We start from the raw sequence: 18080 nt of genomic DNA, 5'->3' as shown, positions 1-18080 counted from the left end.
CAGCTCATCCCCACCCTCCCATTGTCCCCGGCCTGCACTCCCCCTCCCCGCTCCGCTTGTCCCTTCCCATTGTCCCGCTCACCCCTGCCCCCAGCTCGTCCCCCCCCCTCCCCCATTGTCCCGCTCGAACCCACCCTGCCCATCCCTGCCTTGCTCCTGCCCCCCCAGCATGTCCCAACCTGCTCGCCCCTGCCCAGCTTGCCCCCTCGCCCTCACCCCCACCCATCTCGCCACCTCATGGCCTCCCACCACCCCGTTCCTACCCAGCTTGCCACCCCAGCCCACTCCCACAAGCCTCGCCCTCACCCACCTCATTCCCACTCTCCTGTCCATCTCTCACTCCAAATGGTCAAAATTATTATCAAGTCACTATTTCCACATCCACCTAATGGAGTCAGGGGTAAGAACGACCCACCAGGGAATGGGTTGGGCGGGGGGGTTGGGGGGGGGGGGTGATGTGGAGGTGGAATAAGGAGCAGAAACCAGATTGGCAAAACTCAGGGAAGAGACTCACCATGGATTGGTAAGAAATGAACGAAGATCAGCAGGAAGATTGCAGGGGATCCTTACCCCAATTTATACATCAATTTATCATGGGGAAATCTGATTCACTTGATGTTATTTTGTTTGAAGTCATACTTTTAAAGCGCAGAATTTGGATGTTAAGTGAGGAATTACTGTATCACATACCGATAGGAATACAATAGCAGTAATGCCATTTACAGCAAGGTAACAAAGAGAGACCTGGATCTTCACACCTGCTAAGAAACAATGTAAGGACGGCATGGTCCAATCCCTTTCACCCCATATCACCTTTACTGTGCTCCTGGGCATGACTAACCATTTGTCCCTGGCCTACCTGTATTCTATCTAACCCTCTCCAGCCACACTCGCTTTGGGTGTTGTACTTCCACCTCCTTCCCTCACAGATCTAACCCTGATGATCCAACTGGGTTTATCTTGGGGCTGCAATACTTTGCTGCTTTAGATTCGAGGCTTGGCACAATACATTCCAGCTATAAAAAAAAAACCCTTTCCAAATCCCAGTGCAAAGGTCCCACCTATTCTATCAACAACTCCTGCCTTTGTTTCTGCATTCAGTATCAAACGACAAAAGCTGCACTTTTAAAGTTGCCAGTCCAATACTTCTGGGTAAGATCAAAACATGGGAGTTTAGCTTTCAAAAATAGAGATATTGAGTAGAAATGAAGGGAAAATACGCTGCACCTCTATCAAACTCTGGTTAGGGCCACAGCATTCAGTTCTGGTCAGCACACTTTCGGCAGGATATGAGGGTCCTTGAAAGGTTCCAGGGATGAGGAGTCTTGACTACAAAGGTTCAGTTGGAGAAGCTGAGGTTGTTTTCCTTGGAGTGAAGTGGGAGATTTGATAGGTGTACACGATTATAACAAGGTTAGATAAGGCAGACAAAGAGAGACTGTTCCTATCAGCCTGTGGCACAAGGGGCAGGAGACACAGATTTAAGGTTGTGGACGAGAGAGACAAGGGAGATGTGAGGAGAGACATTTTAATGATAACCTGCAACTTGCGGGTAATGCAACACAGATAATGAAAGGGAGACAATCAAAGATTTCAGAAGAAAATTGGATAGGCATTTGAAGGAAATAAGCTTGCAGGGCTACATGAACAGAATGTGTGAGAATGGAATTGACTGGATTGCTCTACGGAGAGCTACATGAGTCACCTATTGTTCAAATTCTTTATTGATTGTGTGTAAAAGGACAAAGTTTCAACTGTCAGGCATGTAAAACATTTACCTGCTTTTATCAAGGCACCAATCTCCTGGATCTGGACAGCCTTAGCTCTGGAATCTCTCTCCTTCCAAGCTGATCTTTCTCTTCACCCTATCGGTAACTGCAACACTTATATTCTGCACCCTCTCCTTTCCTTCTCCCCTGTGTACTCTATGAACGGTATGTTTGCCTACATAGCTCGCAAGAAACAATGCTTTACACTATATCCCAATACATGTGACAATAATAAATCAAATCAAAAACAGAAAATGTTGGAAAATCTCAGCAAGTCTGACAACATCTGTGGAGAGAGAGAATCGAGCCAACGTTTCGAGTCTGGATGACCCTTCATCAGAGCTTTGTTGTGCTCTGACGAAGGGTCATCTAGACTCAAAACGTTGGCTCGATTCTCTCTCTCCACAGATGTTGTCAGACTTGCTGAGATTTTCCAGCATTTTCTGTTCTTGTTTCAGATTGCAGCACCCGCAGTATTTTGCTTTTATAATAAATCAATTCAATTCAATGCTTCAGCAACTAGATTTTCTTACACCAGCTTGTGCTAACAGTTTCTTGAAACAATAGTATTCATGGCTCTGGACTCATCGCAACTTCTGGTCTAAGGTGAAATGCACTGTAACCACTAGCCCCTTGTTCCATCTCTCCCGAAGCCTCCCAGCCAACACCCCACCTTTTAACTCTGGCATCTAATTTCTAGGAACCAATGAGAAAGTGGGTATCAGAGGATAGGATTACCCAAGTCTGCCCCCATGAGTTCTTGCAAGAAAAGAGATAAAGGATAGACTGGAAGAAATACAGAAACAAAGAAAATCACACCAAAACAGATCAACGGCTTGGTGAGGTTGCAGTGCAGGAAGCACAATGTGCACAGAGCAAGCCCCCACAAACAGCACTGACCAGATGATCTGTTTTAGTGATGTTGACTGAGGAATCAATATTGGCCAAGTCTAAGGAGAAGACTGCAGTTTATTTTGTCTCTTGATCCAATTCAAGTCTTTCAACCCTGGTACCAATCTAGTAAATCTCCTTTGCATCTTATCTTGACATCCTTCTGAAAGTGAGGTACCCAGAACTGGCCACAATAACTGCAAACTTGTGTTTTAGAAAGTTTTAGCAGAAATTCCTTGCTTTTGTACTCTATGGATAGGATTTTCCTCGCCACCCCACGGTAATTTAAAAGTCCAAAGAGGGTTAATTAGCTCAAGGCGGCACTTCCACTCCTCACCCCTAAGTGGAAGTCCCGCCTTCGAGCTGCCAGGCAATCTGGAGTCCCAGCAGCGTTCCTTATTCAAAACTAATCATCTCACTTCTCTGAATTAAATTGTATCTGCCATACGTCTTGCCCATTTTGCCAGTTTATCCATGTCCTCCAGAAGTCTTGTGACCACACTCTCACTGTTCACTGCATTCCAAGTTTTGAAATGATGCCTTGTCCCCCCCACTTCATCATTAATAAATACCAGAGAGGGTTACACCCTGACACTGACTGCTGGAGGACATAGCTGCACACTACCCTTCAGCCTGACAAATGACCATTCTGCTACGTCCTATGCCATAGACAATTTCCATGCAATCACTGCCACTTTAATCCCATGGGCTACTGTTTTTCTAACAGGTCTATCATATGGTACCTAAAGCCACAGTGTATTTTCGAAAGCAACAATGTTTAGTGTATTGAAGGGAGAACCGATAGGCTTTCCTTACCTGTTCATCCTCTGCTCTAAAGCCAGCCTGTGTGAATGGCCTCTCATCTCCTTCACCATCTGCAGTACTAGGTCTATTCAGCTCTTCCTCAAACGTGAGTGGCTGAGAATAATCAATATTACTTGCAAAGGTTTCATCGTACTGGGACATTGCATCTAAAATCTCATCATCTGTAGTGAAAAGTATAGTGTCTCCAAACTGCTCCAAAGCTAAAAAGAGAGAATGCAAACAAGTTAAGAAATATTTCCTGAGTCTAAGCAAATTGGAACAGTTGGCAAAGCTAACAAAAAGAACAATGTCAGTGGATTGCAAGGGTTCGCGATACAAATGTTAGAATTACAGTTTTTAATATTTTATTCCTTCTGACAATCATAATTCAGCAATTGAAAGCTATAGTTTATCAGAAAGACTAAATCAACTTCAGGATTACAGGATTGGGTATTGTAATAAGTGTCTGGAATCTAGGGGTATACCTACTGAACACATCTACATACTGTAAAAGGCACTATTTTGTTTTTCTTTTGTTTATATCCAATTCAATCCAATCGAAGTCCAATTCAAAGTCTCAACAAGTGAGACATTCCAGATCCAAGCTGACAAGACAGGCAAGCCTCTTCCTGTCTTGGGATTGATCAACATGATCCAAGCTGATTGGAGCAGGCATTGCACCCCCTCCAGGGCTTGGATCTCATTTGCATCTTAGCCAAAAGGCCGAGATGCTGTTTTAAAAAATTGCTTCAAATGAAGCCTCAGTGTAACTTCATTGACTTCTATCAAATGCAGGACAACAAAACTACACTTGATCTTAGCCAAAAGGCCGAGAAGCGATAAAAGGCAATATATAAAATGATATACATACTTAATTTATATATATAAAATATGTAAAAGGCAATATAGGTTATAGTCACTTAATCTGATGTGTTTTTGACAACTTTTCATTTATACTTTTCATAAGCTCAGGGTACTTCACGGCACTTTACAGTTAATGTACTTTAAAAGAGTAAATCAGTGTTGCAATGTAGAGAACGTGGGAGCCAATTGCTGCACAAACAACAATGAAATAAATAAATGGTCAGTTTTAAGTGTTGACTGAGGGATGGACCAGGAGACCTCCACTGCTCTTTGAGTATTAACGTGGGATCTTTCACACCCTGCTTAGAGGGCAGACAAGGCTTTGACTGAACACCTTGTCTGAATAACAGTGCAGAATTTTCGTTGAACTGTGACAAAGAGCCAAGATGTGGAGATGCCAGCGTTGGACTGGGGTAAGCACAGTAAGAAGTCTCACAACACCAGGTTAAAGTCCAACAGGTTTATTTGGCAGCACAAGCTTTTGGAGTCTCAAGCTCCTTCATCAGGTGAGTGAGGACTTGTGTTCACAAACAGGGCATATAAAGACACAAACTCAATTTACAAGATAATGGTTGGAATGTGAATCTTTACAGGTAATCAAGTCTTAAAGGTACAGACAATGCGAGTGGAGAGGGGGTTAAGCACAGGTTAAAGAGATGTGTATTGTCTCCAGCCAGGACAGTTAGTGAGATTTTGCAAGCCCAGGCAAGTCGTGGGGGTTACAGATAGTGTGACATGAACCCAAGATCCCAGTTGATGCCATCCGCATATGCGGAACTTGGCTATCAGTTTTTGCTCAGCGATTGTGCGTTGTCATGTGTCATGAAGGCTGCCTTGGAGAACGCTTACCTGAAGATCAGAGGCTGAATGCCCGTGACTGCTGAGGTGTTCCCCGACTGGAAAGGAATACTCCTGCCTAGTGATTGTTGAGCAGTGTTCATTCATTCGTTGTTGTAGCATCTGCATGGTCTCCCCAATGCACCATGCCTCAGGACGTCCTTTCCTGCAGCGTATCAGGTAGACAACGTTGGCCGAGTCGCAAGAGTATGTATTGTGTACCTGGTAGATGGTGTTCTCACGTGAGATGATGGCGTCCGTGTCGACGATCCGGCACGTCTTGCAGAGGTTGCTGTGGCAGGGTTGTGTGGTGTCATGGTCACTGTTCTCCTGAAGGCTGGGTAGTTTGCTGCGGACAATGGTCTGTTTGAGGTTGTGCGGTTGTTTGAAGGCAAGAAATGGGGGCGTGGGGATCGCCTTGGCGAGATGTTCCTCTTCATCGATGACATGTTGAAGGCTCCGGAGAAGATGTCATAGCTTCTCTGCTCCGGGAAAGTACTGGACGACGAAGGATACTCTGTCCGCCGTGTCCCGTGTTTGTCTTCTGAAGAGGTCAGTGTGGTTTTTCGCTGTGGCACGTCGGAACTGTCGATCGATGAGTCGAACGCCATATCCTGTTCTTATGAGGGCGCCTTTCAACGTCTGTTGCGATCCTCTCATTTGAGCAGATCCTGTGTATACGGAGGACTTGTCCATAGGGGATGGCTTCTTTAACATGTTTAGGTGGAAGCTGGAGAAGTGGAGCATCATGAGGTTATCTGTGGGCTTGTGGTAAAGTGAAGTGCTGAGGTGACCGTCCTTGATGGAGATGCGTGTGTCCAAGAATGCAACCGATTCTGGAGAGTAGTCCATGGAGAGTCTGATGGTGGCATGGAACTTGATGATGTCATCATATAGTTGTTTCAATGATTGTTCACCATGAGTCCAAAGGATGAAAATGTCATCGATGTATCTAGTGTATAGCATCGGTTGAAGGCCCTGTGTGGTGAAGAGGTCTTGTTCGAACCTGTGCATGAAGATGTTGGCATATTGAGGTGCGAATTTGGTCCCCATGGCTGTTCCGTGTGTCTGGATGAAGAACTGGTTGTTGAAGATGAAGACGCTGTGGTCCAGGATGAAGCGGATGAGTTGTAGAATTGAATCTGGAGATTGGCAGTTGTCGGCGTTGAGTACTGAGGCCGTTGCAGCAATGCTGTCGTCGTGGGGGATGCTGGTGTAGAGTGCCGAGACATCCATTGTGACGAGGAGTGCTACACCAGCATCCCCCAAGGCGACGGCATTGCCGCAACTGCCTCAGTACTCAACGCCGACAACTGCCAATGTCCAGATGCAATTCTACAACTCATCAGCTTCATCCTGGACCACAACGTCTTCACCTTCAACAACCAGTTCTTCATCCAGACACACAGAACAGCCATGGGGACCACATTCGCACCTCAATACGCCAACATCTTTATGCACTGGTTCGAACAAGACCTCTTCACCGCACAGGACCTTCAACCGATGCTATACACTAGATACATCAATTACATTTTCTTCCTTTGGACTCATGGCGAACAATCATTGAAACAACTATATGATGACATCATCAAGTTCCATGCCACCATCAGACTCACCATGGACTACTCTCCGGAATCGGCTGCATTCTTGGACACACGCATCTCCCTCAAGGAAGGTCACCTCAGCACTTCACTTTACCGCAAGCCCATGGATAACCTCACGATGCTCCACTTCTCCAGCTTCCACCCTAAACACCTTAAAGAAGCCATTCCCTACGGACAAGCCCTCCGTATACACAGGATCTGCTCAGATGAGGAGGATCGCAGCAGGCACTTACAGACGCTGAAAGACACCCTCATAAGAACAGAATATGGCGTTCGACTCATCGATCGACAGTTCTGACGTGCCACAGTGAAAAACTGCACCGACCTCCTCAGAAGACAAACACAAGACACGGCGGACAGAGTACCCTTCGTCATCCAATACTTCCCTGGAGCGGAGAAGCTACGACATCTTCTCTGGAGCCTTCAACATGTCATCGATGAAGACGAACATCTCGCCAAGGCCATCCCCATTTCTTGCCTTCAAACAACCGCACAACCTCAAACAGACCATTGACCGCAGCAAACTATCCAGCCTTCAGGAGAACAGTGACCACGACATCACACAATCCTGCCACAGCAACCACTGCAAGACGTGCCGGATCATCGACACGGATGCCATCATCTCGTGTGAGAATACCATCCACCAGGTACACGGTACGTACTCTTGTGACTCGGCCACCTAATACGCCGCAGGAAAGGATGTCCCAAGGCATGGTACATTAGGGAGACCATGCAGACGCTACGACAACAAATGAATGAACACCGCTCAACAATCACTAGGCAGGAGTGCTCCCTTCCATTCGGGAACACTTCAGCCGTCACGGGCATTCAGCCTCTGATCGTCGGGTAAGCATTCTCCAAGGCGGCCTTCACGACACACAACAACGCACAATCGCTGAGCAAAAACTGATAGCCAAGTTCCGCATATGCGGATGGCATCAACTGGGATCTTGGGTTCATGTCACACTATCTGTAACCCCCACGACTTGCCTGGGCTTGCAAAATCTCACTAACTGTCCCTGGCTGGAGACAATACACATCTCTTTAACCTGTGCTTAACCCTCTCTCCACTCACATTGTCTGTACCTGTAAAGACTTGATTACCTGTAAAGACTCGCATTCCAACCATTGTCTTGGAAACTGAGTTTGTGTCTTTATATGCCCTGTTTGTGAACACAAGTCCTCATTGACCTGAAGAAGGAGCTTGAGGCTCTGAAAGCTAGTGCTGCCAAATAAACCTGTTGGACCTTAACCTGGTGTTGCGAGACTTCTTATTATACAAAGAGCCAATCCAGACAATTCTCTCCAGCCTCCAAAGAGGACTTCAATGCACAAGCTTCAGACTCAGCCATGTTGACAGGAATGCAGTAAAACACTTGAAAGGCAACTATTTTCCTATAGCATTTACTTTTAGAAGATTTTTCTGTTTAAGGAACAGTGGCACAGTGGTTAACACTGCTGCTTCACAACTCCAGGGACCCAGTTTCAATTCCAGCCTTGGGTGACCATCTGTGTGGAGTTTGCACATTTTCCCCATGTCTGCGTGGGTTCCCTCCGGGTGCCTCGGTTTCCTCCCACAGTCCAAAGGTGTGCATTGGCCGTGGTAAAATGTGTGGAATTACAGGGATAGGACCTGGGTAGGATACTCAGAGTCGGTGCAGATTCGATGGGCCAAATGGGCACTTCTGCACTGGAGGGGATTCGATGATTCTATGATGAAGTTGATGAAAAAGTTTGATAGAGGAGACAAAGAAAATGTTTTCACTTCTGATGAAGGCCATAAATGGCAGTCATCAATAAATCCAATAGGGAATTCAGGAGGAACCTTTTTTCCCCAGAGTGGTTAGAATGTGGAGCTCACTATCACAAAGGAAGTGAATAGATATGTTTAAAGAAAAGTGAAGTAAATGCACAAGTAATAAATAAATTGAAGGCTATGCTGATGGAGTTAGATGAGCAAGAGTGACTCACCTGATGAAGGATCAGCAATCCGAAAGTTCTTGATTCCAGATAAACCTGTTGGACTTTAACCTGGTGTAGTGAGACTTCTTACTTTGCCCACCCCAGCCAGTCCAACACCGGCATCTCCACAATCAGAGTTAGATGAGTAAGGGTGAAAATAAACGTTGATATTTTAATGTTATGTGGGTGATATAATTCGTACTGACTCTATGGTGGCCAAATGCAAAGCTGCAACTTGATTGCATAATCTTTCACTCAATACTCGATGGGATAGGAAAGATTATTCAACTAGAAAAGAGTGCAGAAAAGATTTACTAGGATGCTTCCGGGACTTGATGGTTCGAGTTAAAAGGAGAGGCTGGATAGACTGGGAACTTTTTCTCCTGGAGCGTAGGAGACTCAAGGGTGATCTTATAGAGGTCTCTCAAATAATGAGGGACATAGATAACATCTTTTCCCAAAGTCTAAAACTAGAGGGCATAAGTTTAAGGTGAAGGGGAGAGATACAAAAGGGTCCAGAGGGGCAATGTTTTTACACAGAGGGTGTCTGGAACAAGCTGCCAGAGGTAGTGGAAGAGGTGGGTACAATTTTGTCTTTTACAAAGCATTTAGACAGTTACATGGGTAAGATGGGTATAGAGGGATATGGGCCAAATGCGGGCAATTGGGACTAGCTTAGTGGTTACAAAAAAAAGGGCTGTGTGGACAAGTTGGGCCCAAGGGCCTGTTTCCATGCTGTAAACCTCTACGACCTTTAATACCAGCTCCATTCAAATACACTATGGAGCATAATATAGAGCGAAGAATCAAACATTCTTTACCTCCGTTTAAGATTCCCGATGCCTTGGCAATTTCTCCTCTGAAGATCAACTTCCCATTTAATGACATTTCAACATCTTTAATGCCTCGGAAAGAATGTATTCTGGATTTGTTGTAATTCCAAATTCGAATCATGGCTAAGTGACAAGGATTTACAAAGTCAATATAGATCAGATGGAACCTTCCTGGAGTGAAAGGTGCTAACCAGAGATGCATATCATCCTGTGTCCTGTTTACGCCATCAATCAAATTTGAGATGACTCGAGGATCTTTACCATAAGCAGGTAAAATGTTAATGTCTGCTGGATCTGCTCTTATCTGTGCTATTCGCACAGGTTCTCCACTCGAACTGAATATTTCAATCCCATTAAGTCCAACATAATGTCGATCACCCCAGGTCGATGTAATGTTAATAACTAAATGACAGCCACTCGGCAAAACTGGAATTTCAAAATCATCGTTTCCGTCATCATCTCTTTCAAGGTCAGTTCTTGGTTCTTCCTTCTCTTCTTTGGTTTCATGCATCAATTCCTCGTGCAAGCATTTCAATCCTGCCTCTCTCCCAACTCTTTGCTCCTGCAAAAACTCATCAAAAATGTCTCCCTCAAAATCCATGTTGGCAATACGACCTCGCTGTGACCTGTTGAACTTTAATAAAGAGTCCCAGGACTCCATCAGAGAGTCATCCTGCTCATTTTGCCACTTGGCTCTCATGGATCCTGTAGTCTTTGCAGGTTTCTGATCATCTGAAAAAAGCCCATTTTAAAAGTTGAATCTCGACAAATTATATACCGTGGATTTCAGTTACTATCCATTCTGCAACTCAAACAATGACCAAGACCAATACAGGAGCAAAATACTGCGAATGCTGGAAATCTGAAATACAACCAAAATATAGTTGGAAAACTCAGCAAGTCTTGGCAGCATCTGTGGAGAGAAAAACAGAGCTAATATTTCAGATTGATGTTAGAACCAGGAGTACTTGGGTATCAACAGTTTTTAAGTGAGGCAGGGAAAGTTGGTGATGGTGGTGAGGTGGAGGAGGAAGAACAAAAGGGAAGGTACGTGATCGAGTGGAAGGCAGGAGAGATTTTGGAATGGTCAAATAATGTGGCACATGAAGTTCAACATGGATAACATGGATAAATGAAGTACATCACATTTTGGCAAAAAGAATAAGGAGGTCACTCATTACTCTGAAAGTCTAAATGGGGCAGAAGAACAGAGTGCAAATACATCAAATCACAAACATTAAAAAGCCAAAAGAAGCTTTATTGCCGGGGGATCGAAAAGAAGGGGAGCTCTGCTAAACCTGAATCGAACCTTGGTTAGATCACAAAGTGTACAGTTCTGGGTTGCAACTTCCTTGGAATGATAATCAGTGTTGGATTGCCACTCGTGCCCACTTAGCTACAGCAAATTTCTGCCGCGCCCGTCTTGCCTGACTTTCTGACACCACATGCTGAGGAGGGGATGTTGTGGTGGTGGAGGGGATGTTGTGGTGGTGGAGGGGTCGAACTGGGGTGGGGGTGGGGGGAGGAGGTTCAGTCCTCTTGTTGGGAGGGGGTTACTCAGCTCAGGTCAGACCTGCAGGGTGGGGATGACACTCGAGTCCGTGGAGTGGAGTTTGAGGAGTCCTGTGCATGTAGAGGGAGTTTATTTTTCTCATTACAATTTCCCTTTGTCTTGTACCAATGCCGCTTTGTCATTTTATTACACGGGATTATATAGGATATACAGAGGAGAAACAGGCCATTCAGCCCAGCCAGTCTAAGCTAGCGGTTATGGTCCACTTGGGCCTCCTCCCATCTTTCCTCTTCGAAATCAATCATCCTATCGATTCCCTTCTCCCTCATATTTGTCTCGTTTCCCCTTAAATGCATCTAATTATTTGCTTCAACCACTCCCTGTGGGAGCGAGTTCCACATTCTTCCCACTCTCTCGGTAAAGAAGTTTTTCCTGAATTCCCTATTGGATTTCTGGATGACTCTCTTATATTGTTGGCCTCCAGTTTTCCAGAAGAGAAATCATTCTCTCTGCGTTCCCTCTATCAAAACCTTTCATTATTTCAAATCCCTCTATTAGGTCACCCCTCAGCTGCCTTTTTCCAAGAAAATGAGACCCAACCAATGTTTTCCAGGCATTTCTGGTAATATTCTTGCAAATCTTCTCTACACCCTCTCCAGTGCCCCTTTATCCATTTTGTATGGGGCCATAACTTGCTGGCTCCCAGATTGGATTGGGGGGGGGATACCCCAAAGATGCTCTGGGATGTCCCTTACGGAGCTTCACAGGTAAGCATGTGCAGGGCAATTGCCCAGAAGCATGAACTTCCTCCAAGCAATTGCTCTGCACTGTGAACCATCCAAAAGTGTGATTTAAATTGCAAACTTTGGATGGTTCGGCCAGGGTTACATTAACAGCTAAAATATTAATTAGTACCTTGCCTAATTTTAAAAAACATGTTCTCCAGGAGGTGTAAGTGGGAACAGTGCCAGCCATTCTCAATCTCTTCAATCCTGCAGACATGAGACTAGGCCTGTCTCCAAAACTATTTAAAATTTATTCTTTCATACAGACAAGGAGGAGTAGGCCGTTTGGCCCCGAGCCTGCTCTGCCATTCAACATTGATTTGATCAAATCTGCATCCCACCTACCCCCGATAACCTATGACCCCTTGCTTACCAAGAGGTCTGGATAGGGTAGACTCTCAGAGGCTATTTCCAAGGGCTGAAATGGTTGCTACGAGAGGACACAGGTTTAAGGTGCTGGGGGGTAGGTACAGAGGAGATGTCAGGGGTAAGTTTTTCACTCAGAGGGTGGTGGGTGAGTGGAATCGGCTGACGTCGGTGGTGGTGGAGGCAAACTCGTTGGGGTCTTTTAAGAGACTTCTGGATGAGTACATGGGATTTAATGGGATTGAGGGCTATAGATAGGCCTAGAGGTAGGGATGTGATCGGCGCAACTTGTGGGCCGAAGGGCCTGTTTGTGCTGTGGCTTTCTATGTTCTATGTTCTATCTACCTCTGCCTTAATGATATTGAAAGACTCTGCTTCCACTGCCCTTTCAGAGAGAGGTCTAAAATCTCATGCCTCTCAGAGAGAATATAAGAACTAGGAGCAGGAGATCTGGCCCCTTGAGCCTGCTCCGCCATTCAATAAGATCATGGCTGATCTTTTTGTGGACTCAGCTCCACTTACCCGCCCGCTCACCATAACCCTTAATTCCTTTACTCTTCAAAAATGTATCTATCCTTGCCTTAAAAACATTTAATGAGGTAGCCTCAACTGCTTCACTGGGCAGGGAATTCCACAGATTCACAACCATTTGGGTGAAGAAGTTTCTCCTCAACTCAATCCTATATCTGCTCCCCCTTATTTTGAGGCCATGCCCCCTAGTTCTAATTTCACCTGGCAGTGGAAACAACTACCCTGCTTCTATCTTATCTATTCCCTTCATAATCTTATGTGTTTCTATAAGATCTCCCCTCATTCTTCTGAATTCCAATGAGTATAGCCCCAGTCTACTCAGTCTCTCCTCATGAGCTAACCCTCTCAACTCCGGAATCAACCTAGTGAATCTCCTCTGCACCCCCTCCAGTGCCAGTATATCCTTTCTCAAGTAAGGAGAGCAAAACTGTACACAGTACTCCAGGTGTGGCCTCACCAGCACCTTATACAGCTGCAACATAACCTCGCTGTTTTCAAACTCCATCCCTCGAGCAATGAAGGACAAAATTCCATTTGCCTTCTTAATTACCTGCTGCACCTGCAAACCAACTCCTTGTGATTCTTGCACAAGGACACCCAGACACATGCTGCAATTTTTTACCATTTAAATAATAGTCCATTTTGCTGTTATTCCGACTAAAACGGATGACCTCACATTTACAAACATTGTACTCCATCTGCCAGACCCTTGCCCACTCACTTAGACTATCTTTGCATTTTGCCTCATCTCCATTTTAAATAGATGATTTTTTTTTTTAAAACAGTGACCCCTCGTTCTAGATTCTCCAACAAGTTGAAACACACTCTCCACATCTACCATGTCAAGGCCCCTCAGGGTTTTATATATTTCAATCAAGTCGCCTCTTACTCTTCTAAACTCCAGCGGATACAAACCCTGCCTTTCTAGTCTTTCCTCGTAAGACAAGACAACCCACCTATTTCAGGTATTAGTCTGATAAACTTTCTCTCAACTGCTTCCATCACATTTGCATCCTTCCTTAAGTACTGTGATCAATACTGTACACAGTGCTCCAGATGTGTCTCACTAGTGCTGTGTCTAACTGAAGCATAACCTCCCTACTTTTGTATTCCGTTCCCTTTGCAATAAATAACAACAACCTATTAGCTTTCCTATATAATTGCTTGCTGTACCTGCATACTAGCCTTTTGTGATTCATGTACTAAGATATCCAGATCCCTCTGCATCTCAGAGCTTATGGGATGTGGGCGTCACTAACACGGCCAACATTTATTGCCCATCCCTAATTGCTCTGGAAGAGAGTGGTTTGCTAGGCCATTTCAGAGGGCATTTAAGAGTCAACTACATTGCTGTGGACCTGGAATCACATATAGGCCAGACCAGTAAAGATGGGAGATTTGCTTCCCTGAAGGACGTTAGTGAACCAGATGGATTTTTACAACAATTGACAACGATTTCATGGTCACTATTGAAATTAGCCTTTAATTCTGGATTTTATCCATTGAATTTAGATTCCACCAGCTGCCATTGTGGGATTTGAACCACGTCACCCAGATCATTAGCCTGGGCCTCTGGATTACTAATCCAGTGGCATTACGGCACTATCTCTCCGAAAACAAAACTCATATTGACTTGCAACCTCATCAGCCAAATATGTCACCTGCCACATCTGCTGAAGGAGACACTCTGGAATTTGATGAGCATTTTCCATATCTTGGCAATCGCCTTTCTCAAAAAGTCACCATTAACGAGCAAATCCAACACTGTATAAGCTGTACCAGCTCTACAGCAGTGAGTGTTTGACAACAAAGACCTCCGCTAGTCAACAACATCCTAGTGTACAGAGCAGCTGTTGTCACCACACTGCTGCATTACAGTGAGACCTGGACTGTGTATCAGGAACACAACAGCGCTAGAGAAACTCCAACAGCAATGTCTCCGCCACATCCTCCAGATTCAATTGGTAGACAGTCAAACAAAGGCTAGTGTCCTTCCTGAAAGCAGCTCCACAAGCAATCAGACAAAACTCCTGCAGAACCAACTTCGATTAACTGGCCAGTATGTCCAGGTGGCCAAAAAGCACCTCCCCCACTAGGTTGTTTCCTTCGTGGGCCAATGTTCCAGTGAAGGCAAAAGAAAACTTCAATGACACTCCAAAGTTCTACTTGAAGTAAAGAAAACATAGAAAATAGGAGTGGGAGAAGGCCAAAGTTCCGCCATTCATTATGATCATGGCCGATCTTCCAACTCAGCCCGATCCCACCTTCCCCCCCCCCACAACCCTTGATCCCTTTTGCCTCAAGTGCTAACTGCTTCTTGAAAACAGACAATGTTTTGGTCTCAATTACTTTCTGTGGTAGCGAATTCCACAGGCTGACCACTCTTTGGGTGAAGAAATTGCTCCTCATCTCTATCCTAAATGGTTCACCAGGTACCCTCAGACTGCGACCCCTGGTTCTGGACACCCCCCTCCAATGGGAACATCCTTCCTGCATCGATCCTGTCTAGCCCTGTTAGAATTTGATAGGTTTCCAGGAGACCTGTACTGATATCTGTATCAAGAACTGCGGCATTGACATTAATGAATTGGAGAAACTTGCTACCTATCCTTCAAAATGGCAACAACTTGTTCATCAAGGCAGAGTGGTGGCAGGAAAGGAAAGAAACAAACCCAAATCCTGCACACTGTGTATAAAGATCTGTGGGTCGAGAATCAGCCTGTTCAGTCACAGGAAGACCCAATAGGGAACCCCCCACCTCAAGCAGATATCATTCTATCGAGGGACATCCGATGGCGATGAAGAGATAGTTCAACCAGTTCTTGTATGGTCATGTCTTGCAAAGAAAAAACTTCCAATCCCTCTCTTCATTCGACTGTAATAATTTAAAATTGGGGATCTATTGATATGGATTCCCAAAGCATAGCAAATTGTTTTCCTCTACTCACTACATTCATTTCAAATCTCCATTTCACTCCCCTTAGCCTACTGTGTCTCAATCTCTTGTCATAACTATTGCTTCCCATTTCCTTTTGGTGTACAGTTTCTATGCCTGTAGTGCCCTTCCTACAATGGGGCACTGAAAACTGCACACCTTAACCCAAGGCTTTGCACCAATTGATATTTGTTTCTTTATATTGCTATTTATCAATCCCAAAATGTTATTGCCCAATTTAGTGAATTTGTCTACCGACATATACTTTGAGAATTCTGCATCTGACCATCGAGATTTCTGTGTCAGGCTACACCGTTCAATGTCTTTCCTTGTATACTTTCACTGTTCATTTATTTGCAAATTATATAACTTCATACTTATCCACATCAAACTGCATTGGCCCTTACTCTGCTCACTATGTTAACATCCACTGTTGTCATTTGCAAAATTCAAGCAATTGCCTAAATCACCCATATATGCAGAGAACCCACTGCACTGCAACACTTCCAACCCTCTGCCCATCAATCAACTTTCTATACATGCTCTTACATTTCCTCAATACACCTGAATTTTTCAAAAAATGCACATAGAGACAAAGGAGCAGGAGGCCATTCGGCCCTTTCAGCCTGTTCCGCTATTGATCCCATTTCTCCCCCTCCCCCCATATCGTTTGATTCCTTTAGCCCAAAGTGCAATATCTAACTGCTTCTTGAAAACTTACAGGGCGCCATTTTCCTACCCCACTGGTCAGGTAGAGTAGCAGGGTGGGAAATTTCTGCAGGAGGCAAAAAATGGGATTCTTGCCCAGTGTCAGGCCGGTTGCGATCTTCCCAGGCCACTTTTATTGATATAATCAGCCTAGCACCAGGAAAGGGCACAGGACTGTTTTAAATATTCATAAGCTGATTTAAATCCTATTAGTGAGCCCAGGATGCAATAGTCTGGGCTGAGATACCTTTCCGACCTCGCCGGTGCAGGTCCTCACTGGTGAGGATTACAGATGGTCCCCACCTGATGGGGCCTGATGTGATGGCCATCGAGGCAGCCTGGATGGTCAGTGCCAGTGGTGGGAAGTGCTAAGAGGGCAGGGCGAGCTGAGGGGGGAGGGGAGGCGGGAGGGAGGTCAGTAGGAGGAGAGGGAAAGGGGCACTTTGCATCAGGGGGTGGGGGATATATGGGAGATCAGGGTGCACGCCGAGCAGTCGATCCCCGGTGAGTTTAGGTGACCCCCCCCCTCCCCCGGCCTCCCTTGCCAGTGTAAAACTGCATACTGCCAGAAAAATTGAGGGAGTGTGGCAAAGCTGCATGTGGTAGCTCACTGAAAAATACCAGAGTGAAACTCTCTGGTTTTCAAACTTTTATAACACTTAGAATTTTGGGGGGAAAATTCCACCCACAATGTTTTGGCCTCAACAACTTTCTGTGGTTGCAAATTCCACACGTCTACCACACTCTGGGTCAAGTAATTTTTCCTCATCTCAATCCTAAAAAGGTTTACCCTGTATCTTTAGGTTACAACACCTGGTTCTGGATACCCCACTATTGGGAACATCCTTCCTACATCTATTCTGTCCAGTCCTGATAGAATTTTATAGATTTTTATGAGATTCCTCCTCATTCTTCTAAACTCCTACGAATATAATCCTAACCGACTCAATCTCTCCTCATATGTCAGTCCCACCACCCCAGGAATCAGGATGTTAAACCTTCTCTGCACTGCCACTATTGCAAGAATATTTGTCCTCAGATAAGGAGACCAAAACTGCACACAATACCCCAGGTGTGGTCTCACCAAGGCCATGTATAATTACAGCAAGACATCCCCACTCCTGTGCTGCTGTTCTTGAATCCTCTCACTATGAAGGCCAACATACCATTTGCCTTTATACTACCTGCTACATCTGCATGCTTACCTTCAATGACTGGCGTACGAAGACCCCCAGGTCTAGTTGCACATTCCCCGCTCTCAATTTATAGCCATTTGGATAATAATCTGTTTTCCTGCTTTTGCTACCAAAGTAGATAACCTCGTATTTATCCACATTATACTGCATCTGCCATGCATTTGCCCACTCACTTAGCTTGTCCAAATCACACTGAAGGATCTCAGCATTCATGGGACATCTTGTGGAATGTCATCAGAAACTTATGTCCACTGCATTCCATCTATTTATCAAATTGGCCATTTCAAAAAAAATTATTCAAAAACATACCAAACTTAGCACATCGATATATAATTCTACCATCAGTCTGAAGGCTTAATTTGAATATTTATGAGAATTCATGAGAATGAGGTAAATGGTGAAGAGCTGAGGAACTGAAACAGAATAGAACTGGGGAATAGAGGTAGGAGGAGAGAATAATTTAGACACTGCATACTCACAAT

The 18080-nt window shown here is 44.9% G+C and overlaps 1 protein-coding gene and 1 pseudogene across 2 annotated transcripts in view; both read right to left on the bottom strand.

Annotated features, from left to right (window-relative positions):
* katnip (katanin interacting protein) overlaps positions 1–18080 on the bottom strand; it is a 137396-nt gene that overhangs the window by 38539 nt on the left and 80777 nt on the right. For both annotated transcript variants that reach the window (XR_013500642.1, XM_078240013.1), the window contains exons 16-17: positions 9553–10296; positions 3477–3685 (exon numbers count right to left, since the gene is read on the bottom strand). Coding sequence is in view for 1 of the 2 variants with exons in the window: in XM_078240013.1 (XP_078096139.1) it covers positions 3477–3685; positions 9553–10296 (953 nt within the window). In the remaining variant the exon portion in view is untranslated. The remainder of the gene's footprint in view (positions 1–3476; positions 3686–9552; positions 10297–18080) is intronic.
* Positions 4105–4305, bottom strand: LOC144510945 (U2 spliceosomal RNA; annotated as a pseudogene).

The sequence above is a fragment of the Mustelus asterias genome, chromosome 23 (genome assembly GCF_964213995.1).
Source record: "Mustelus asterias chromosome 23, sMusAst1.hap1.1, whole genome shotgun sequence".
In the NCBI taxonomy this organism is placed as follows: Eukaryota; Metazoa; Chordata; class Chondrichthyes; order Carcharhiniformes; family Triakidae; genus Mustelus; species Mustelus asterias.
Note: the sequence above shows the minus strand (reverse complement) of the source record. Positions and strands in the feature narration are given on the sequence as shown.